Source organism: Phoenix dactylifera, chromosome 6 (assembly GCF_051530095.1).
Source record: "Phoenix dactylifera cultivar Ajwa chromosome 6, Ajwa_hap1_PhDact_Kaust_v1.1, whole genome shotgun sequence".
In the NCBI taxonomy this organism is placed as follows: Eukaryota; Viridiplantae; Streptophyta; class Magnoliopsida; order Arecales; family Arecaceae; genus Phoenix; species Phoenix dactylifera.
In genome coordinates this window covers 12,639,372-12,659,810 of record NC_143195.1, presented here as the reverse complement: position 1 = coordinate 12,659,810, position 20,439 = coordinate 12,639,372, and the positions used below count along the sequence as shown (strand labels likewise).

Here is a 20,439-nt window from a genome sequence, read left to right as displayed (position 1 = left end):
TAATTCTCCTAATGAGATTAGGAATCCTAATGTGATTAGAAAATTAATCAATTGATTAAATAGACACATGTCATGCATCTATGAGCACAAGGATTGGACACTTGGCATTAATCCAAGGATGGGCTATAGTCCCATATGTGAGGCCCAAGCCGAAGGAGAAGCCGGAATCCTCAGCTGCACCTTCTCGAGCGTAACGGGGGCGAGATCCGTGGCGGCTATTTGAATGGCCGATGAACCCGCACAACCGCCGCTGAAATTGCGGCGGTAATTTGAAAATTTTCTCTCTAAAATCCCCCATTGACCTGCATCTGAGATCCACCAAGCACTTCTCCTTCTCCACCCTACTCTGTCTCTAACCCTTTCCCTCCTCCGTTGCTAGGGTTTGGAGCTCGCATCAGTGTCACCGGAGGGAGTAACCGCAGCTTCTCTTCGTAGCAAGCTAAGCCTTAATCCTATATCCTTCCTACCTTATGATAATGAAATAAAAGAAGAGAAGAAGAGGAGAAAAAGGCGTATCTGTGATCGTCAGCTTGCCGGCTCTCGGTCACAGGTATCGTTTGGCTTCGGCCGCAACCACCGCCAGTCGTCGGAGGGGGCTGTAGTCGGGTCGGAGTCCTTCCCTTTCTCCCTTCTGGTGGGACAAAGGGGGCGACTCTCGCCTCTTTCCCTGGGTGAACAGAAGAAGAAAGAAAGAAGAAAGAAAGGAAAAAAAAGGGGAGGGGACTCACCGTGGGCGTCGGCCGCAGGCGCGGCCTGCAACTGCGTCGCCGGAGGCCGGGGAAGGCCGGCCGCAGGCACGGCCTGCGACTGCGGCGCCGGAGGCCGGGGAACGCCGGCCGCAGGCGCGGCCTGCGACTGCGGGCGCCGGGAAATGCCGGCCGCGGGCTGCGAGTTCGGCCACGGCCGCAGCTGCGGACCGCGGGTGCGGCCACGGCCGCAGGCACCGCAGGTGCCGCCAGCCGGCCGAGGGGGCGTTGCCGGCTACTGCTCGGCCCTCTCGAGCCCGATCTCCCCTTATGGGAGAAGAAAGAGGAAAAGAAGAAGAAGAAGAAGAAGAAGAAGAAGAAGAGGAGGGGAAGCTTCGGGAATGAAGGGAAGAAAAAGAAGAAAGGAAGGGAAAAAAAAAAGAAAAAGAAAGAAAAAGAAAGAAAAGAAAAATAATAATAAATAATAATAATAATAAATATATATTTAAATAAATAGAGAATTAAGGTAATAGATGTATTTAAATGAAATGAAATAACAATAAATAAATAAATTAAAATAGAAAATGATAATCTATCCTCTATGATGATGATAGGTACAGGGAAGTTGTCATCTGGTTCTAGAGATTCGTGAGCGAATCAAGGTAAGTAACCCTGGCACTGATCTTATTAATTTAAAATCACTGTTTAATTGTAAGAATAAAATAATGAAAAATATATATGGTATGATGTATTTTCTTAAAAGTAGGATCAAGCATATGATTGCATGTGATTCATGAGTTTGACTAAAATGCATCCTTCATGAATATTTGAGTATAAATCATGATTATGATAAATTGCATGAAAATGAGATTTGTGGCATGATCATGAATTTTATACATTACGATGAATTATGGTTATGATAAATTGCATGAAAATGAGATTTGTAGCATAATCATGAATTTAACACATTATGATGTCATTTGTCATTTTTCAACCTATGTATGAAAGTATAATTTATGAAAAAAAAGAATGATTTATGAACTCTCAGATAGCTATGCCCACCTCTAGAAATAGAGGTCAGTCGACCTCCTGGAGCTAGCATCCAACGAATATGGCCCTCTGCCAACGGGTTAAAGTTGGTAACGAATAATAATAAGTTATAAAACTCGTCGACTACGAATATGAACCCTGTCACGGGATTATAGTGACCATAGCAGCACATCCGTCTGAGAGTAAGATTTATAAAGTATGGATGAATGACAGCATTTTTATATGACTTGCATTGTCATGTTTATGAACTTGCATGGTTGGAGCATAATTTGCTTTATAACTTGTTTTGAATAATTTATCTATGAAATGCTTTATCTTCTGATAAGTCCTTCAAATGATGCATTGGCATGAGAAAAATTATGCTTGATCTAATAAGATAGCACATGGTTACTTACTGAGTAGCAAGCTCATACTCCTCCTGTTGTTTTCTTTTATTTATTTCAGATAATTAAGACGATTAGGAGCGGAAAAGAGTGAATGAAAATTGGAGTTGAGGCATAGTTACAGGGACTCTTAGAAGTATCTATGTTAATAAGTTTGGGTTGTAATATATTGCAAACTCAAGTATTTGATTTTGATGCTCGGTATTTGCTTCTTTATGATTAGTCAATAGATTTGATCGGATTTGGTTTTATTTTATGAAATAAAATTGTTAGGAGGAGCCCTAAACCCAAACTATAAAAGGGTAGCAAGGGAGAAGTTTTGAAAAAAATTCTCTCCTCTTCCTCTCCACGCCTCCTCTTCTTTCTTCCTCCTTCTCCACGGCAGCAAGGGGTCTTCATCCTCCTCTTCTTCCACGATAGCAAGGCAAGAGAGATCCACGTGCAAGGTTCCTCCTTCCTCTTCCTCCATCGCGAGCAAGGTTGAAGAAGAAAGGGTTCTTCTTTAAGGAGGTATGTTGCAGATTTTTATCTTATAATCTATATGATAATCATGAGAGGTCTTTGCAAAGAGCTAGCACTCCGGTAAGACCCTATCTCAGATGATTAGATCCCCATGTGGATACCTGTAGAGGTCGGACAATTGTGTGGCTCAAAATAGAAACCTAGATAGATCATCAGGCTGCGGTGTTCTTCACCTGTAGAATTTTTGAAGATGAGATCTTCAAATTAATTTCTTCTGATTTTAGTTTCAGTTTTATGAATCTTAATCAACCTTCCTCAGATCCTAATCTCCCCTCCCTAATGAATTCAAAGATCTTATGAATTTGGATCCAGAAAAATTTTTGAATTCTACGATCCGAGGCGCGTTCATGCAATGAACGACGTCCCGTTCAAATTCCGCTGCGAACGTCGCATCGAACAGGGCGTAACTCAGCAGTGATATCAGAGCCATAGTTCTAGGGAGCATTATTAGGACTTCAAGATTGATTACCACATTTTTAATCTAATTTTTAAAGAAATTATGCTTGCTGGATTTTCTACGTGCTGAAATTTCAGGTTGCTGAAATATTCAGCATGCAAATTTTTATTTGCTATGATTTTGCAAATTATTTTAGAATTGTAATTAAATTATAATATTTTAAATCAAGTAATGCATGATCTGAAATTCAAAGAATAGCATAATAGGTTTAAAGTTTCAGATCTGAAAATATACATGAGATGCATATGGTAATCATAATGTTCATACTTGTTTAAGGTTATGTTTAAAACAATGTATGCATGAGATGTATGTATTAGTTAAACAAAAATTTATTTGCATGAGATGTAAATAAAATTCTTAAACAATAGGACATTTATATAAGATGTAAACTGAAACAATTATGTCATTTACATAAGATGTAATCACATAATATATGAAAGGATTTCATAATTATATAGGATGTAAACCTGAACCAATGTGACATTTACAAAAGATGTAAATCGAATGATATATGGTATGGGGTAGATGGTTACATTAGATGTAAATCCCAAGAGACCTAAAATCTCTCTAAATCAATCGAGAGTAAACGATACATTAAGCTAGCCATATTTGATTAATTGATCTAATTGGTGTCTAGGCAAGCTCAAAGGTGGTTACTTAATTTGGACCTTACTCTCTGAGTAAGGGGAGCCTCCCACCTGCTTACCTGGCCAATTGATCGATTACCTCCTATGAAAAACTCAAAGTTGGAATCACTAAGATTTGATTACCCAATATTAAGTCGATTGGTCTTCTACCGTAGTAGAGTTGCTAAGATCTTTCCGGCATTGATTAGTCTCGGCTGGATACAGTGAGCTAGTTGCATTGAAGGATTGGACCTCTCTATTAATATGAGATGTTGTGGGGTAAAGGTAGGGTTGGGCTCCAATAACTGTTAGGTGAGGATCCAATCACAGCTTTATTTTCGCAGGATATACGGTGAATCTGACTTAACCAAGGAACGGGTCCAATAACTGTTAGGTGAGGTCCTTATGACTTGGAGACCGGGTTAGCTCAATATGCTTACAAAGCATTGTACAAGAGTTGTACACTCATCGTCTATGTGTCTCCAATAACTATTAGGTGAGGTGACATGTAGATTAGTGGAACCGCAGCACCCCACTCGAAACCCTAAGTTGCTGGTTTTCGTATCTTTACCAGGGGAGTGTGAGAGATCCGAAAAATAGTAGAAGGATTTGATCCAATTTTGTTTTAAAAGTCTCTAAAACAAATTAATGTCAAATACAAATTTCTAATTAGAATCTTTACTCTCTGCAGATGTCAATGGCTTCCAACCCGATAGTTCGAATTCTAGATAACAATAAGTTGACCGGGCCAAACTATAAAGATTGGCTCCGCAACTTGAAGATTGTCTTGAGTTGCGAAAAGATAGCTTATGTTCTTGACCATGAACTCCCGGTGTTACCAACCCGTGCAACCAATGAGCAACGTGAGACGCATGGAAAATGGTTGGATGACGACAATAAGGTTAGGTGCTATATTTTGGCATTCATGTCCAACGAATTGCAATGCCAGCATGAGTGCATGAAGATTGCTAAGGACATACTTGATCACCTACAAGATTTGTATGGTGAACAGAGTCGTGCAGCAAGGTTTGAAGTGTCCAAGTGGCTCTTCAAAGCCAATATGCATGATGGGCAGTCCGTCCATGAACATGGTTTGACCATGATCAAGGATCTTGAGGAGCTTGAGAAGCTTGGCATGACTGATGAGAACACAAAAGTGCAATCATCGTACCACCTTAATTAGTATTATAGTTAATTTTTAATGATAAAATTAATTAATTAACATTGTATTTGTTTGAGTGCAAGGAGTCCAAGAGACCCAATAACATTGTGTTTGAGCCCAATGCCCGGCAGCTCGAGCTCAACAAATTCTCCAGCTGCCATGCAAGCATGAAATCCTGTGCCGTCCATCAGGTCTCCTACCAAATCAGTCCCGCATCAAGGCCCTGCGATCATTTCCTTCTCGGCCATCTGCCCAGCCAATCATCAACATCCCAAATAAATCCACTCCGTCCGTATCGTCAACGAGTCCTCCTAGCATCCCACGGATCACACCGTCATCACAGCCGTCCATCTCGTGATCAGATCAAGCTCCCACACATGTGAAGCATCTGCGCGTCCCCACCTTCCTTCACAGCCGTGGCATCCATCCCAGCGATCCCGTCTTCAACGCCATTATCCCGCGGTCCGTGCGATCACAGGAGACTCCAGCTCCTCCCTGCTTCGTCCACATCACAGCATCCACGATACTCAACCTTCATCTCGTGATAAGGATCCAGCGTCTCAGCCTTCCAACAGAGCCGTGTCCGAGTCCGCCTCCTTTGAAGCCGGTGATGCACCCCAAGATTGCTCGCTCCCAGCGCCCTCTTCCGTGATCAACGTCCCTGTGATCTCAGCCTCCACTCCGAAGCCATGATCTCAGCCTGTGAAGCAGCCCAAGATCCCGTCCGTATTCATCTTCCTTCCGATTTCAAGCCGTAATCCCAGCTCCAGCCAGGATCCAAGCCGCAGATCCCTCCTTCCACTTCATCAACGCCTCCTCATCGCGTCCGGCCGGCCGTGATTCTCCCAGAATCCCACCGTCTCCAAGGTCTATAAGAAGAGGGGAAGAAGGCAGGAAGAGGGGAGAGCTCGGAGGGTGGGAGCTAAGGGGAGGCGGGGAGCTCTCGGCGAGTGGCCGGCGGGTCCAAGGGTGGTGGCCGGCGGGTCCAAAGAAAAGAGAAGGAAAACAGAGCATTGCTCTGTTCTTGGGGGGAAGAAAGGAATAAAAAAATTATATCTTATGTTCAGTTCTACCGTGGGAGAGAAAGGGAGAGAAAGGGAGAAAAAATGAAATTCTCTTTTCTTTTTTTTATTTTATTTGCAGAAGAAATAAGCTTTAGGCTTCATCTTCAATTTTTCTTTACTTTTTGTAATCATTCCTTTTTATGAAATCAATCAATTTTCTTTCATGCATTCCATGGTCTAGGTTCAGTTTAATTTCTATTTTTTTTATGCAATCTTTTAATTTTTCTTTTATGCAATACATGTCTAAGTATTAATTTAATATTTTACAATTTATTATATGCATTCTAGAATTCTTAATTTTAAGATAACCTTGGAATGAACCTTTGCAGTTGGATTGACGATTTTAATTTATATTCTGTCTTTAGAAATCAACTTCTACTCTACATCAAATTTCAATTGCAAGTTTTCTTTCTTTCCTTTGTTTATTTTCAAATAGAAAACATTCTCTAATAGACTGGAGAATCATTCCACATCACCGAAGTAATGTTTTTTCTTTATCATTCAAAAATCGGTTTCTAATCCGAGAGAACGTTCTAATTTTTATGCAACTCCAATCGCCTCCCTGTGGATCGACCTCTTACAACCGCTATTCTTCGAGTATGAAAGGTAAGAGTAAAATTAAATTTAACTTTTGTTCGTCGGTTCTAACAATGATCTGTCTAGCATATTTTTAGGTAGACAGGAATCGGACGAACAGAATTTTGGCGCCGCTGCCGGGGAGGCAAATCGAGAAGCAAGAACGATCACGAAGATCAAATCAAATTTTGGATGCCCGGAGTGAACGTACTCCGGTAGTAAGTTTTTATTTTTATTTTTATTAATTTTTCTTATTTTGATAATTTCTAGTTAATAATTTCGTAGTTATTAAGTTCTAAAATTTGAAATTCGAAATTTAAAATTCAAAAAAAAAAATTAAAATTAAAAAAAAAATTTCAAAAATTCAAAAAATTTTTAAAATTCAAAATTTGAATTATGAAATTCGAAATTTGAAGTTTAAAAAGAAAAAAAATTTAATTAAATCAAAAAAATATAAAAAAATTATTATTTTTGCTAGTAATTGATAGGGTGCAATCCTCCGAGGTTATCATACCTCTATTGGGACTCCTCACGAAGTAATCTCTAGAGCTTATTCAATGGGCATTCGGAGATTGACTGACGCATAAAAATTGTGTTTAGTTTACATTCAAGTTATTGCTATATAAAAAAAATAAAAAAATAAATAAATAAAAAAATAAAAAATTATAAAATAATAAAATAATAAAAAAAAATTTGCTTGCTCATTTAATCAATACAACCTAATGACATTGCATAAACTTTTAAAAAAAAAATATTGATTATTTGCTGCATTTAGTATTAAGCATTTGCATAAAGTAATTAAGGGCAAAACCCATTGAAAAGATAAGGTCGGAAAGTCATTACCTGTCCTTAGCCCAAAAATCACTACCTTGCATACTTATCCTAAGCCAAATTAAATTAAAAACAAATTAGACGTTGGCCTTAGGGTTTTCGAGCTCAATTAGGCTCTTGGAAAGAAGCGGCTGAAAGCCACTCCAGTGAGAATTTAGTAATTGGTGATGTCTAGAAAAGTTTTACAACAGTGAGAACTGTTACGGATATTGTGGTATTGGTGTATCCCTTCTGGCACCACCACACACCCCGGAACTTTTCTGGTCACTGATTACTGGATTGCTTAATTGGTAAGCTCAAGCTTAATCTGAAAGGGAGATTAGGAGCTGTCTAATCTAGGAGAGAATTTCAGGAACTTTTTAACCTGATACATCTCTGTGCAACTAGATTTAAGAAGCTACTAAACCTCACTTAGCTCTAAGACTAATAGGGTCAAATTGTTGTGTGGTGTTGATTGTGGTCATCTTGGTCTAGCCCTTCTTCTTATCTTTTAGGATTTCGTTTAAAAAATTGAGTCTAATTAAGTTGTGGAAAATGTATGCATGGAAGAAGGTCATTAAGAGATAAGTTAACCCCATTTGATCCTGAGATTGACAGAACTTTTCATCATAACCTGCGAACTGTAAACCAACCGTCGATCTCTACAATGGGTGAACATATTAGAACCCTGAATGAGTTATTCGCTCCTGCATCCGCTAGTCCACCTACATGTATAGTATTGCCAATAAATAATGCAGCCCAATTTGAAATTCGAGCTGCAACAATAAACATATTACCCAAATTTCATGGGTTCGAGAGTGAACAACTCTATATTCATCTAAATAAATTTTTGACAATCTGTCAAACATTTAGAAATCAAAACTTAGATGAAGAGGGTATTAAATTAAGGTTATTTCCCATGACTTTAGAGGATCGTGCTGCTGCATGGCTGTATTCCCTTGCTTCAAATTCCATCACATCATGGGAACAACTATCTAAGAAGTTCATGGCTAAGTTCTATCCTATGGTAAAGACTGAAAAAATTAAGGATGCCATAAGAACTTTTAGAGGAAAATTTGAGGAGGAATTTTCCCAACTTTGGGAAAGATTCCATGACTTGTTGGTCAAATGCCCACTCCATGGGCTTGATAAGGCTGATCTGGTCCACTTCTTTTATAAAGGACTACCTCCAGCACATAGAAACATGATTGAGTCCATGCACAAGGGTAGGTTCATGAACCAAACCCCAGATCAAGCCTATGAATTTCTTGTTGACTTAGCTGAAAATGCCCAAAATTAGAGTAGCTATGGTGAGGAAGTAATTAGAGATGAGTTTGGGTCTAGAAAACCAGGTAATTATGAAATGAAAGCAGACCCAAAACTCAAAAATGTCATGTCCAATCTGGTGGCTGGAATGAACAACTTGAGTAAAAAGTTTGATGCTTTCACTGTTTCCACTAGTTCGAGTTCATACAAAGAGTCAAATCCCGTCATGAAAGTGGATCACGAGTCATATAGTTTGTGTGTTTTGTGTAACAGTCCTGAGCATCTAATGGAGTGCTACCCTAGTCTGCCTAACATAAAGGCCGAGCAAGCAAATGCTCTAAATTCATATAGTGCCTTTAAGAAGCCCACTCCCAACTTGTTCAGCCCAGTTTACCACCCTGATAATAGGTTCCACCCAAATTTCTCATACAAACAAAATAAACCTATTCAGCATCAAGGTGGTCCACCAGGTTTTCAGAAGAACTTCCCCAGAATAGGTCCATCACAAATGAACCAACCATTGGTTCCATCTGTACCTCCTTATAATGCCCCTATCCCACAGCAACCTTCACAATTAGAAACCATGCTGGCTAATATGATGAAACAACAACAAAATTTTATCAAGCAACAACAACAGACCAATACAGCCCAAGCCCAGACTAACCAATTCCGTGCGCAAGCAATTGCAAAACTTGAGGTTAGTCTGAGCCAAATAGCTAACTCTCTAGGGGACAGGAAGAAAGGTGAACTACCTAGTCAACCAGTGCCTAACCCTAGTAGACAACAAAATCAAGGTCAGATAGGTCAGTATCAAATCAATTCTAATGGAAATCCGACCTATGAAGTCCAGGCAATTACCACTTTAAGGTCTGGCAAGCAAGTGGACAATAAAGTCCAACTTCCTGAATATGAAAAAGAAAATAAAACTGAATCCGATAAGAACCCTATTCAGAAGAGGGGTCAAGAACAGGACAAACCGGAAAAAAGGGAAGAACCCATAGAAACATACAAACCCAAGGTTCCCTTTTCCAGTAGACTTCATGACTCCAAGAAACAATCTAACTTTGATGAAATCATGGAAGTCTTTAAAACTGTTCAAATAAATATACCTTTTCTCGATGCCATAAGACAAATTCCCTCCTATACAAAATTCTTGAAAGACCTCACCACGGTCAAAAGAAAAACTAGTATTCCTAGGCAAGCTGTTATGGCTGCACAAGCCTCATCTCTCATTCAACAACAGATTGCCCCGAAATTCAATGACCCTGGTTGCCCAACTATTGAAATAAAAATAGGAGAAACGATCATCCAGAGAGCTCGGAGTGGTGGGAACCGGCTGGTTCAAGAAGGAACAGGGGAGAGCTCGAGTTGGGAGAGAAGAAAGAAAGAAGAAACAGAGCATTGCTCTGTTCATTTGGAGAAGAAAGAAAGAAAAAAAAAGAGTATTTTATGTTGTTCCACCGTGGGAGAGAAAGGGAGATGTTTTCTATTTTTTATTTTTGTTATTTCTTTCCTTTATTTTAATTGCAGAAGAAAGGTAGCATCAAGCTACCAATATTCATTTCTACCATTGTAATCAATTTAGTTTTCTAAATCTATCATATTTTTTTTATGCAATCCTTGTTCTAGGTTCAAGTTAATTTCTTTTTTTTTTTAATGCAATCTTTTAATTCTTCTTTGATGCAATACATTAAATCCTCCTTTATGCAATTTGTGTAGGCTTCAATCTCCCTAAGCACTATTTTCATCCATTTTAATTTATGCAAAAATTCTCCTTTGAATAGTTAAACATTTCATGAATTCATAAATACTCTTTGATTTCTAAGTACTTGTTTTTTTTTTTATAAACCTATTAGATTTAGGAGCCAGTGTAAACCTACTTCCCTACTATGTGTACCAAAAATTAGGTTTGGGGGACTTAAAGCCTACAAATATTATCCTTTCCTTAGCAGATAGGACAGTGAAGTACCCCAACGGGATTGTAGAGGATGTAATAGTGAAAGTAAATGAGTTTTACTATCCTGTGGACTTTGTTATCCTTGAGACTGAACCAGCAATACATCCAGACAGTCACACACCTATAATTTTAGGTAGACCTTTCTTAGCCACAGCAAATGCTGTGATCAACTGTCGAAATGGGATGCTGAAGTTATCTTTTGGCAACATGAAAGTCGAGCATAATGTCTTCAACATAAGTAAACAACCACCAAACGACAAAGAAATCAATGAAGTTGACATGATTGAAAGTCTGGTTCAGAAAACTTTCTTACAAACTTATAATAAGGACCCTTTAGAAGCTTACCTTTCCCATTTCGAGGAAGGGGTCAAGCATGCGCCCCTTAGTTCTGTTCCCCTTATGAGCATAGATCATCATCAGCCGACTGTTCTTCATCGGACTCTTCCAAAACCATTCTTAGATAATGGTTGAAAAAAAAGGAGGATTTACATTTTGTCCGGCTGAAGACATAAAACTTAGCGCTCTTGGGAGGCAACCCAACATGTAAATATTAAAATTAAAAAAATAAAAAAAATAAATAAAACAAAATAATTAAATAAAAAAATAACTAACATGCAGGTTTGGAGGTTTTTTTTGGCTCCAATTGTCACTTTACCCACCTATATCAGGTAACTTCTCCTCTGTCCTATTATTGCTTTAAATTTTTTTAACATTGAGGACAATGTTAGATTTAGGTATGGGGGTGAGAATATTTTTGATTTTTTTTACCTAAAATAAAAATAAAAAAAAGATTTAAAATTGAGAATATTTTTGATTTTTCAAAAAAAAGATTTTTTTTAAAAAAAAGAGAAGGGATTTCAAATTTTTAACTCAAGATCTAATCTTTTTGGCTGTACAAACTAGGAATTGCTTTGACAATAGCTTTGAGTTAAGGAATATGATAGCAGTTCTAGCTTGAATTTTCATCCCACCTATCTTCTGCTAACATGATACAAGATGATTTAGCACCAACACGTAAGCACATGAATAGTGGGGTATGTATACTTGCAACTAATATGAATACTTTTAATCTTCGGGATAATTTAAAGTTACATGTGTGATGAACACCCTAATCAAAAAAAAAAAGAGATAAAATAAAATAAAATAATGAGTTTATTTTAAGTCTTCTCACTGAGTAACCGGGCCTCTTGCCTGGCAAGCAGCGAGTGTTCGCATAAAAAGATGAGGATGATTGAGATTAAACTCTGAGTGACTAATTTGGCCTTGAAGCCTAGTTAACTTGAGTTATTAAGCCTGTTAGGGTGTCTCTACACCTAGTGCCCTGAGCCATCTGGATCGGGAGTCATTGGCCTAACACTCGCTATATGGGTTAGCTAGAAAGCTTAATAAGGCTAGATATTGCACAAGTCATTCTTCTTAGCATTTAGTCTGAAAAAAAAATGAATAAATAAATTCGGGGTGTTCATTACCATTTAACTCTAGAAAGTCTTGAAAAATGGAGTAATCATGTTGGAAGTAAGTAAAAGCCACTCATTTATATGATACTATCTTGCACCTCACTACATTCTTGACTTGTTAGCAGATAGATGGGGTGTAATGAAACTTGAGTTAGAGTCTGTTTAAATATGATAACAACAAGTCTCTATTGTCCTTGCAATTCTAGTTTCATACATTAATACTTGTTCAAATTTTGAGTTAAAATTTGGAAATTCCTGACTAATGAAGTTTGTGGGTAACTTCTTTGCAAACCCTCACGAGACAACACTCGTCCACTAGGGTAACCTAGGGGTTTAACGGCTTGTTGCACGTGCTAAGTGTAATCGTAATGCTCTACGAAAGTGTCACGACCCCCGCCCCGTTCCCGGCGGGCCGCCGCGACGGTCCTAGGGTGCGGGTAGGCATAAGGCCACCAGCCACCACGTAGAACCCTACTACCTATTAATCATCAATAAATTCTGAAAATTTTGGCATGATGCATGCACAAAATGATCACCTTTCCTATGGTGACCTGTCAGGATTATCTCATTACATACAACAACGCTACCTGTCAGAGCAGCAATCACATAACCTGTCACATAACGAACCTGGACAATATATATCAATACATCATCATAGGCATATAACTCAACTGTATAAAAATCTGGTTCCCATTCTATCCATGGTCAAACCCATATCCACAACAGGATCTATGACTGTAACTATACACTAAATACAACAGAAGGTTTATAATACACCAAAAGGGAATAAACCTCTATCTACATTATACTATACTATGGAGCGGCACAGCTAGCAGGCAATCTCTAACCCTGCTCCTCTCTATACAATACCTGCCCTGCAATCAAAAACACCAAACTGGGGAGTGAGTATATAAATACTCAGTGAGTGGAGTAGAGAGTACTATGCACATGAGACAGAATATAATCATGGCTCGAGATGAAATCTCAAGATCAATAACAAGATGAACATGATCTCAACATAGAGAATATGGAGTAAATCATCAATATCACCACAATCAATATCAACTCATCTGAAGCATATATGGAATAATCAAGTCAACATATATGCTACTCATGAATATGCTCAACAGGTCATAGTACTGAATCATATAAATCAGGTGTCAATAGGCTGAATCATCAACAAGACAGCTATCGGGAGGTGGGTTTTACGCCCCAGGCGAACCAGCAACAACTCCCTACTGCCATATGCATATATCGAATATGACACTACACCAATATGTAAATCATCACTAGACAGCTGTCGGGAGGTGGGTTTTACGCCCCAGGCGAACCAGCAACAACTCCCCACTGTCACATGCATATGCAGGATAAGACACCATATCGATAATGTAAATGCTAGACAGCTATCGGGAGGTGGGTTTTACGCCCCAGGCAAACCAGCAACAACTCCCCACTGTCACATGCATATGCAGGATAAGATACCACACTGATCATGTAAATGTTGGCCAGTATCCAGAACAGAAATCCATCTCACATCTACATACTAAACGGCACCTCGCGGGAATTCTACATCCGCGGAAAGCCATACTGCACCTCGCGGGGTCTTACTATGCCCGGCGGCAAGCAGAATATAAGTCGTAGGACCGGCCGATCCTACGCCTAGGGCCGTGTCCCCCCTAGGAAGGGACTGGGCTCCGCCCACCCAGAAGGCTACTATGTGCACAAAGGCCGATGTTCAACCCCATCGACTATAGGTGTCCTGCAGATACTGCCAAGTCATGCATAAATGCCATAATGCACCCTCCCAATACTCTACCAAAAAGGGGTATGATCAAGACTACCACTCACTCGACTCCGACCCAATCATAAACTAACATCAGGGTTAGGAGTGAGGGTCAAGGAAGTGCAATACAACTCAGTATACCACTAAAAAGGCTCTACAAATCAATTTAAATAGAGGAAATGAAATCAATTTACAAAAGAAATCATTTCATAATTCGGAATCAATTTGATTACTCATCAACCCCTCGTAATTCCTCTCAATGTTCCTTCCAATGCATGTACAGAATAATCAAGCATGGAGAATCAAGATTATAGAGGAATCTACTACAACAATTAATCAATAAGCTCATGTGGAATCAAGTCACACTTGGCAATATTCATGAAAATAAATAAGGAATGTGCTCATGGTGCAAAGTACAAGCTCCCACTCACCTGTCAATCTGGCACAGCCCTGATACGCCTCCAAAAATCTACAGTAGGCAGTGGGAAACTTCTTCTTCTTGTTCCCTAGCTTCTTGCCCAACTGTGACATGCATTTATAATATATTTAGTCCTGTATCAAGGGTAATAATCTACGTGCCAATTATAATATAGGGAACTTTAATTGATTCAACTCCCCCGTTCCCTAAATCTTTTCTTTTCTTTCTCTTTTTCTTTTTCTATTAATTAACTCATCATTTATGTGTATTAGGGACTCCCTTGCATGAGTACAAGCTCCCTTTTAGCTTGATCTAGGCTTAATACTCTATTATAGTATGAAATCCCTTATTTTCCACCCGGATAAACAGTAACCCGGACCGACAGCCGGTTACTTCATCCTGGGTTTGATCCACTTTCCAAACTCCAAATTTGATGAAATTTTTACCTAACATTCTACACTCATAGGGGATTCCAAAGAGGTAACATGCATTGCTATCGGAGGTTGTTTGACCCTCTAAATAATTTGCCGAAGTTGGGACTTCGACACAGTTTTTCCGTAGTGCCGGAAAAATTTGTCAAAATCCGATTCTTCCTCTTTTAACCGCCTCTACAACCCTTATCCGACCCCTCTAGACTATATCCACCCTTTGTATAGCCTAATGTCATCAAAAAACTAGATAGGGACGGATATTTACCTTTTTCTTTTTGGAAATCGAGGTCCTTGCGTAGAGGAGAAGGAGATCTACATTTTTCCCTTCAGCTGGAAGTGCACCCGGGATTCCTTTCCCTTTCTTTTTCTTCTTCTTCTTCCTCTTCCTTTCTTCCTTTCCTCCTTTCCTTTCCTCTTCTTCTTTTTCTTCCTCTCTGTCGCCTGAGAACCCCTCCCTTTCTTCTCTCCGCTTCATTCCCGTGAGCCACCAACCACCCCATTTAAATCACAACAAAGCACTATTCACCTTTGTTTAATATTATTAAATTCCCATTTTACCCCTAACACTTCAACATATCTACAACTATGCCATTATCTTTTGATTCCTTCCAATTTTACCCCTTATATCAATTTTAAAGGACTATTCTATCCCTTTTTATATATAAAAAAAATTTTGGGGTTATTACATCCTCCCCTCCTTATATAAAATTCGTCCTCGAATTTAAAAGAGTAAATTACCTGATTACTCAAAGAGATGAGTATATCTACTCTTCATATTCTGCTCGGTGTGGTATTGGGAATCAAATAAATTGGAAGTGTTTTACCTTCTATTTCTACCACACAGGTAGGATATACATACTTCGCTTTTATACTATCCCCTACAGGTGTACTAATAGCTAAGAGAATATGCATTAATATCTTATCCTTAGCTAACTTTTTAGCAAAATAAGGGGATACAAATGAATGGGTAGCTCCATAATCAAATAACACTCTAGCTTTAATCTCATCAATGAGGAGTATACCTGTCATAGCTGCATTCGATGTCTGTGCCTCCTGTGGATTTACCGTGAACACCCTTCCTTGCCCTCTGCCTACTGGAGCTGACAGTTGAGATGGTCCAGCACTCTGCTGTGACGCTGGTGTCTGACTCTACCTCTGCCTACAGGCTCCCTACTACTAGGCCTGTCCATCTGCACAGAAGGATAGGATGCCAAAGGCACAAACTGCTGGGTGGCACCCTGCGGGCATTCTCTGACAAAATGACCCGGCTGTCCACATCTGTAGCACACTCCCTGACCCATTCTGCATCTGCCAGGGTGCTGCTTCCCACATATGCCACATACTGGCCATGATTGGAACTTGGATTCCGTTCTGGCCATAGTGACCGGAGGACGAGGTATTGATGGCAGAAAAGTATCTTGTGATTGACCTCTTTCCCTCCATTTCCTCTTACATGGGGCAGGTGGAGCTGAGCGTACAGACTACTCCGTCGGGCCCTCCGAGAGATCTACTCTCTCAGATCTATCTCTACTGCTTTGCCCTTTCCCCATACTCATTTTTCTCTGTTCTCTTTCAGCTCTTTTCTCTTTGTTTCTGGTCTCCCACTGTTTTGCTTTATCAATTAGCCTAGACAAGGTGGGGACCTCTACTGCTAGTACTGCATTATAAAGCGGAGAAATCAGACCTTGTCTGAACCTTTCTATCCTGGCAGCTTCAGTGGGGATGATGTAAGGAGCATACTTCCCCAATCTAGTGAACTCACGAGCGTACTCAGATACGCTCATTCCGGGCATCTGCTTCAGCCTCTCAAACTGAAGAGCCCGATTCTACCCCTCAGCCGGAGACAAAAACTCATCCATCACTGCTTGCCTGAACTCTTCCCAGGTTGGAGGATTCCTATTGTACAATCTGTCCTCCACTTGTCTCTGGTACCAGTCCCAGGCATCTTCCTTCATTGTAAGCCCTACAAGTTCTATAGCTCTTGCATCAGAACAGGGCAGTCTCCGTATCATCTTTTCAGTCTCCTCCAGGAATCTCTGAGGATCTTCACCTTCTTCCCCCTTAAACTCTGGGGTTCTGAGCCTCAGAAATTCCTGTACAGTAATCCCCTCATCATCTAGAGCCCGTCTGGCCAAACATCTTGGCACAGGTACAGGAGGTGAGATGGATACTACTGACGGGGCAGGAGATTTCCCCCGAGCAATCTGCTCCCTCAGAGCCTGATTCTCCGCCAGTAACTGTTCCATCAATGCATCTCTACTTCCTACCTCTCCTTGATCATCAACCCTCCGTCTATCAGCAGGAGGAGATTTTTCTATTTGGGGCTCGACATGTGCAGAACCCGCATCCAATGCTATATCTGGCTCCATTTTCCTTGGAAGTATTCTTTATATCTCTCTAAAAAAGTCAAAAAGAGAGGACGGTCGCTGCACACTGAGTCATGATATATTTTACTGAGTTGTAAATGACTCATAAAATAACATACAGAAAAATTCTATGCTCCATAGTATAATCCTATACTTAATCCTGACTCATCCTATTGCTCTGACAGGACTCTTCTTAACCTTTGCTCTGATACCAAGCTTTGTCACGACCCCCGCCCCGTTCCCGGCGGGCCGCCGCGACGGTCCTAGGGTGCGGGTAGGCATAAGGCCACTAGCCACCACGTAGAACCCTACTACCTATTAATCATCAATAAATTCTGAAAATTTTGGCATGATGCATGCACAAAATGATCACCTTTCCTATGGTGACCTGTCAGGATTATCTCATTACATACAACAACGCTACCTGTCAGAGCAGCAATCACATAACCTGTCACATAACGAACCTGGACAATATATATCAATACATCATCATAGGCATATAACTCAACTGTATAAAAATCTGGTTTCCATTCTATCCATGGTCAAACCCATATCCACAACAGGATCTATGACTGTAACTATACACTAAATACAACAGAAGGTTTATAATACACCAAAAGGGAATAAACCTCTATCTACATTATACTATACTATGGAGCGGCACAGCTAGCAGGCAATCTCTAACCCTGCTCCTCTCTATACAATACCTGCCCTGCAATCAAAAACACCAAACTGGGGAGTGAGTATATAAATACTCAGTGAGTGGAGTAGAGAGTACTATGCACATGAGACAGAATATAATCATGGCTCGAGATGAAATCTCAAGATCAATAACAAGATGAACATGATCTCAACATAGAGAATATGGAGTAAATCATCAATATCACCACAATCAATATCAACTCATCTGAAGCATATATGGAATAATCAAGTCAACATATATGCTACTCATGAATATGCTCAACAGGTCATAGTACTGAATCATATAAATCAGGTGTCAATAGGCTGAATCATCAACAAGACAGCTATCGGGAGGTGGGTTTTACGCCCCAGGCGAACCAGCAACAACTCCCTACTGCCATATGCATATATCGAATATGACACCACACCAATATGTAAATCATCACTAGACAGCTGTCGGGAGGTGGATTTTACGCCCCAGGCGAACCAGCAACAACTCCCCACTGTCACATGCATATGCAGGATAAGACACCATATCGATAATGTAAATGCTAGACAGCTATCGGGAGGTGGGTTTTACGCCCCAGGCGAACCAGCAACAACTCCCCACTGTCACATGCATATGCAGGATAAGATACCACACTGATCATGTAAATGCTGGCCAGTATCCAGAACAGAAATCCATCTCACATCTACATACTAAACGGCACCTCGCGGGAATTCTACATCCGCGGAAAGCCATACTGCACCTCGCGGGGTCTTACTATGCCCGGCGGCAAGCAGAATATAAGTCGTAGGACCGGCCGATCCTACGCCTAGGGCCGTGTCCCCCCTAGGAAGGGACTGGGCTCCGCCCACCCAGAAGGCTACTATGTGCACAAAGGCCGATGTTCAACCCCATCGACTATAGGTGTCCTGCAGATACTGCCAAGTCATGCATAAATGCCATAATGCACCCTCCCAATACTCTACCAAAAAGGAGTATGATCAAGACTACCACTCACTCGACTCCGACCCAATCATAAACTAACATCAGGGTTAGGAGTGAGGGTCAAGGAAGTGCAATACAACTCAGTATACCACTAAAAAGGCTCTACAAATCAATTTAAATAGAGGAAATGAAATCAATTTACAAAAGAAATCATTTCATAATTCGGAATCAATTTGATTACTCATCAACCCCTCGTAATTCCTCTCAATGTTCCTTCCAATGCATGTACAGAATAATCAAGCATGGAGAATCAAGATTATAGAGGAATCTACTACAACAATTAATCAATAAGCTCATGTGGAATCAAGTCACACTTGGCAACATTCATGAAAATAAATAAGGAATGTGCTCATGGTGCAAAGTACAAGCTCCCACTCTCCTGTCAATCTGGCACAGCCCTGATACGCCTCCAAAAATCTACAGTAGGCAGTGGAAAACTTCTTCTTCTTGTTCCCTAGCTTCTTGCCCAACTGTGACATGCATTTATAATATATTTAGTCCTGTATCAAGGGTCATAATCTACGTGCCAATTATAATATAGGGAACTTTAATTGATTCAACTCCCCCGTTTCCTAAATCTTTTCTTTTCTTTCTCTTTTTCTTTTTCTATTAATTAACTCATCATTTATGTGTATTAGGGACTCCCTTGCATGAGTACAAGCTCCCTTTTAGCTTGATCTAGGCTTAATACTCTATTATAGTATGAAATCCCTTATTTTCCACCCGGATAAACAGTAACCCGGACCGACAGCCGGTTACTTCATCCTGGGTTTGATCCACTTTCCAAACTCCAAATTTGATGAAATTTTTACCTAACATTCTACACTCATAGGGAATTCCAAAGAGGTAACATGCATTGCTATCGGAGGTTGTTTGACCCTCTAAATAATTTGCCGAAGTTGGGACTTCGACACAGTTTTTCCGTAGTGCCGGAAAAATTTGTCAAAATCCGATTCTTCCTCTTTTAACCGCCTCTACAACCCTTATCCGACCCCTCTAGACTATATCCACCCTTTGTATAGCCTAATGTCATCAAAAAACTAGATAGGGACGGATATTTACCTTTTTTTTTTGGAAATCGAGGTCCTTGCGTAGAGGAGAAGGAGATCTACATTTTTTCCTTCAGCTGGAAGTGCACCCGGGATTCCTTTCCCTTTCTTTTTCTTCTTCTTCTTCCTCTTCCTTTCTTCCTTTCCTCCTTTCCTTTCCTCTTCTTCTTTTTCTTCCTCTCTGTCGCCTGAGAACCCCTCCCTTTCTTCTCTCCGCTTCATTCCCGTGAGCCACCAACCACCCCATTTAAATCACATCAAAGCACTATTCACCTTTGTTTAATATTATTAAATTCCCATTTTACCCCTAACACTTCAACATATCTACAACTATGCCATTATCTTTTGATTCCTTCCAATTTTACCCCTTATATCAATTTTAAAGGACTATTCTATCCCTTTTTATATATAAAAAAAATTTTGGGGTTATTACAGAAAGTGAGTATTTATCTTAGTATATTTATATAATAAATAACACTTTTGCACTCTTATCATTTTCGCACTAAATTGCTAGAGACTAGCAATAAGCTAGTTGGGGGGTGTGATGAGAGCACAAAACTGCAATCATCGTACCACCTTAATTAGTATTATAGTTAATTTTTAATGATAAAATTAATTAATTAACATTGTATTTGTGTTTGAGTGCAAGGAGTCCAAGAGACCCAATAACATTGTGTTCGAGCCCAATGCCCGGCAGTTCGAGC

At 39.9% G+C, this 20,439-nt stretch overlaps 1 protein-coding gene across 1 annotated transcript; it reads right to left on the bottom strand.

Annotated features, from left to right (window-relative positions):
• Window positions 1-12,688: 12,688 nt before the first annotated feature.
• LOC149753311 (uncharacterized) lies at window positions 12,689-20,137 on the bottom strand. The gene is made up of 3 exons (XM_089923870.1): window positions 14,914-20,137; window positions 14,231-14,321; window positions 12,689-12,891 (listed from the first exon to the last, which is right to left on the bottom strand). Exons 1-3 carry the CDS (start codon window positions 15,121-15,123, stop codon window positions 12,860-12,862), a joined length of 333 nt encoding a protein of 110 aa, XP_089779996.1. The 5' UTR covers window positions 15,124-20,137; the 3' UTR covers window positions 12,689-12,859.
• Window positions 20,138-20,439: the final 302 nt, after the last annotated feature.

Excerpts from the sequence above, each read along its gene's own strand:
- LOC149753311 (XM_089923870.1), bottom strand. The coding sequence starts at position 15,123 with ATGAAGCGGAGAGAAGAAAGGGAGGGGTTCTCAGGCGACAGAGAGGAA. Across the intron at positions 14,322-14,913 it reads CGATTTCCAAAAAGAAAAAG|TTGGGCAAGAAGCTAGGGAA; the intron begins GTAAATATCCGT and ends TGCATGTCACAG. Across the intron at positions 12,892-14,230 it reads GGGCTGTGCCAGATTGACAG|GGCAGGTATTGTATAGAGAG; the intron begins GTGAGTGGGAGC and ends TTTTGATTGCAG.